The sequence below is a fragment of the Ciona intestinalis genome, unplaced genomic scaffold (genome assembly GCF_000224145.3).
Source record: "Ciona intestinalis unplaced genomic scaffold, KH HT000101.2, whole genome shotgun sequence".
In the NCBI taxonomy this organism is placed as follows: domain Eukaryota; kingdom Metazoa; phylum Chordata; class Ascidiacea; order Phlebobranchia; family Cionidae; genus Ciona; species Ciona intestinalis.
In genome coordinates this window covers 3,494-6,383 of record NW_004190423.2, presented here as the reverse complement: position 1 = coordinate 6,383, position 2,890 = coordinate 3,494, and the positions used below count along the sequence as shown (strand labels likewise).

The 2,890-nt window shown below is 33.8% G+C and overlaps 1 protein-coding gene and 1 long non-coding RNA gene across 2 annotated transcripts in view; one reads left to right on the top strand and one right to left on the bottom strand.

Annotated features, from left to right (window-relative positions):
• Nucleotides 1–345, top strand: part of LOC100186630 — a 31,745-nt gene extending 31,400 nt beyond the window's left edge. Inside the window, exon 15 of the mRNA XM_026838638.1 lies at nt 227–345. Within this exon, the coding sequence (XP_026694439.1) occupies nt 227–246 (20 nt within the window). The 3' untranslated portion in view covers nt 247–345. The remainder of the gene's footprint in view (nt 1–226) is intronic.
• Nucleotides 346–1,200: 855 nt separating this feature from the next.
• LOC100175612 lies at nt 1,201–2,128 on the bottom strand. The gene is made up of 3 exons (XR_717626.3): nt 2,052–2,128; nt 1,717–1,820; nt 1,201–1,295 (listed from the first exon to the last, which is right to left on the bottom strand). It is a non-coding gene; the product is annotated as an uncharacterized LOC100175612 (long non-coding RNA).
• Nucleotides 2,129–2,890: the final 762 nt, after the last annotated feature.

Sequence of the window (2,890 nt, the reverse complement as noted above, 5' to 3'; positions counted from 1 at the left end):
TGGCTAACATTTGGACAACCCATTAGTGACCACTGGGTTGCTGTTAAGTGTCTTGCCCAAGGACACATATCCCCACAATGGTGGCAGCAAGCCTTGAAGTCAGTATTATCTGGTTACTATGCAAGAGCTCTGAGCATTCAGCCAGTTGATGTTTTTCAACGTCTTAAGTTGTATTTAAGCCTTATAATTTTGAACCGAAAATAGATGAAAACTTTTTATCCAACAGATTTACAAATATTGGATTGAAGCCACAACAACATTGGTATCGTTTGTGTTACAGCACGTTGCACCTCACATTGTGGATTGCTCGCACATTATCATTTAAATACACAATGCGCACATATATATAAAGTTGGTGTTGGATTACTTTATATCTCTGTGCAATATATACATTGCCTGCTTATAAGTTGCTGCATATGTGACTGATTGATTCTCGTAAGGCAGGAAAACGGCAGTCTATGTTTCATATACCTTGTGCCCGGTTACTTAACAAGTTAGTTACCACTTATTGGTGACAATTTAAACAACCCATTAGTGACCACTGGGTTGAAGTAATTGTTGTTAAGTGTCTTGCCCAAGATACATACGCCCACTCGGCCCACAACGGTAGCTCATGAACGTAGTATCTTTTCATTACAACGCAGGCACTCATTTTACTACGACGGTATTATTACGAATATCGCAGAAGTACCTCTATCACTACTTATGACAACGTAAAACTATCATTGTGATGTCACAATTATAAAACAAACAGCATAAAGCTTATCATTGTGATGTCACACAATTATGAAACAAGCCTATTTGTTCCCACATAAGCAGACAATCAACCATTGTAACTTAACAATGCAACCACAATAGGTATTGTTTTAACTCCGTAATTCTTGAATTTAAATAGCAATGTTGGTTGTTACCACATAACCCAGGAGGACGAGACATTTTTCAATTTATTTGTTCAAAGTAATTTAATATCACGACCAATTGAAGGGTCTAGAATTTCAATTCCTATCTAAGACATCGATATGTCAGATTCCTGGCTTTGTTACGAGACTATGTTCTGTTCTGTCATAATCGCGTAATATTTTAAATAATATTCGCACGAAACTAACATAGAACTATAATAACTCCTATAATCAGAATAAGTAGTTAATTCTGCTTCATATTTCTCACTTTTCTTAACATATCATTGATAACAGGGCAAGATATCAGGTGTCTGGTGTATTAGGTAAGGTCACCCGTTAAAGGTCGCTTACAATCCAAGCTTGGTTCTTCGCCAGTGACGACGTTTAGCATTGTACCTGTAGGGGGACATTGGTTAGTTTAGTTGGTGGGGTGTAAGCTGTACATATGTTTGTAATAAGATGTTTGGTGGATATTATGTGCACACATAATGAACTTTAAAGAGTTACTTTGTAGGTAAAGTTGGTTAGAAATATTTATTGGAGTTTAGTTTTATTGAAAAATTCTCTTGTAGTATTTTAGCTTTTAGTGTAGTTTGTGCAAATAAAGGTCAAAAAGTTGTTGTGAAACTCGGGTTTTAATTTCTAGATATGTTTCGATATTATTTATGTATATTATCAAGCCTATAGTGACAAGTGTTTACATTATCGCGCAAAAACAGGTTTAAAAAATATAATTTGAACAGATTTTTTAATGATATACTTACTTTTAGCACAAGTAATTAGCAATATAAAAAATGAAGTTGTTTTTTTTACTTACCGGATTTTGTTTCCAGTCTTCATGCGCACCCATTGTGGGATGGGACGGTTCTGCTTTTGTTTTTTGCCAAGGAGCCGTTTAATAATGAAGGTCTTGTTAGCGGCCTGTTAGAAACATGAAAAAAAATATAATTTTCAGATAAAATTAAAAAAAATGTAATGTTTATAAAATCCGTTAAAAATGTTTTCGGTTTATATCCAACTTAATCTGCTATTTTTTTCTGCTTTAAACGGGTTAAATTGGTTTCAAACTTTAGTTCGAACAATATTTTAGTATAATATGTTCAAAGGGCATGGAAAATATGCCTAAAATTGGTTAAAAAGTCGTTTTCTTACCATAATTTTGAACCGAATCCAAACTCAACGAATGGAAAAAGAAATTTTCGGCTACTTATTCTCCCAACGTTTCAGTCGACGTTTGAAACAGTGTGAAGATAAAATTTTCTTTTAAGTTCTTGGGGACTGTACTAAACGATTGTGCCAATATAGTGGTGTGTATGAATAATTCAGGTTCAAATCAAATACTTTAAACAGTGCGTGATGAATAAATACTTTTGCAAATGAAATTTACAGTTTACATAAAATATTTGTCAAATAAACTTTTAATTACTCGATTAAAACATTACAAAATTGAAAATACGCCCGAGTTTTGTTGTATTATAAAACATGAACTGATAGAACGCAAAACTGCCAATCAAAATATTATTTTAAAGATTTTAAATTCATTTAGGTGTAGCGACCACGCTTATTTTCTTCCAACTAAATGTAAATATGTTTTTAACTGTAAGCGTGTTTTAACAACTGTTGTTTTGTCGCTATATCCTGTCTTTTCGTTTGAAACATTTCTAAATCTTCGCTACTGTAATCGAAGAGACAAATAAAAGTTATTATTATATTATTATATTATTTTCAAAAACATCGTTATTTCTCGGTGCTTCCCCTGTGACGTCGCAGTCATTGATACCTGACACTGTTTACATTTCCAACCAATCAGAGCGGCGGGTTCGATCACGTGGTAGTTGCTGGGAAATTTTAAACGCGATTTTCAAATTTAAAGACCCCCCTTTGAAAACGTTCGGGACTTCGGGTTTTTGAATCTTTGAGGGCCGAAGTAGGCTTAATAAGTGGCTGTTAACAATGTTTTTTTACCAATGTCGAGGTTTTGACGGTTTTTT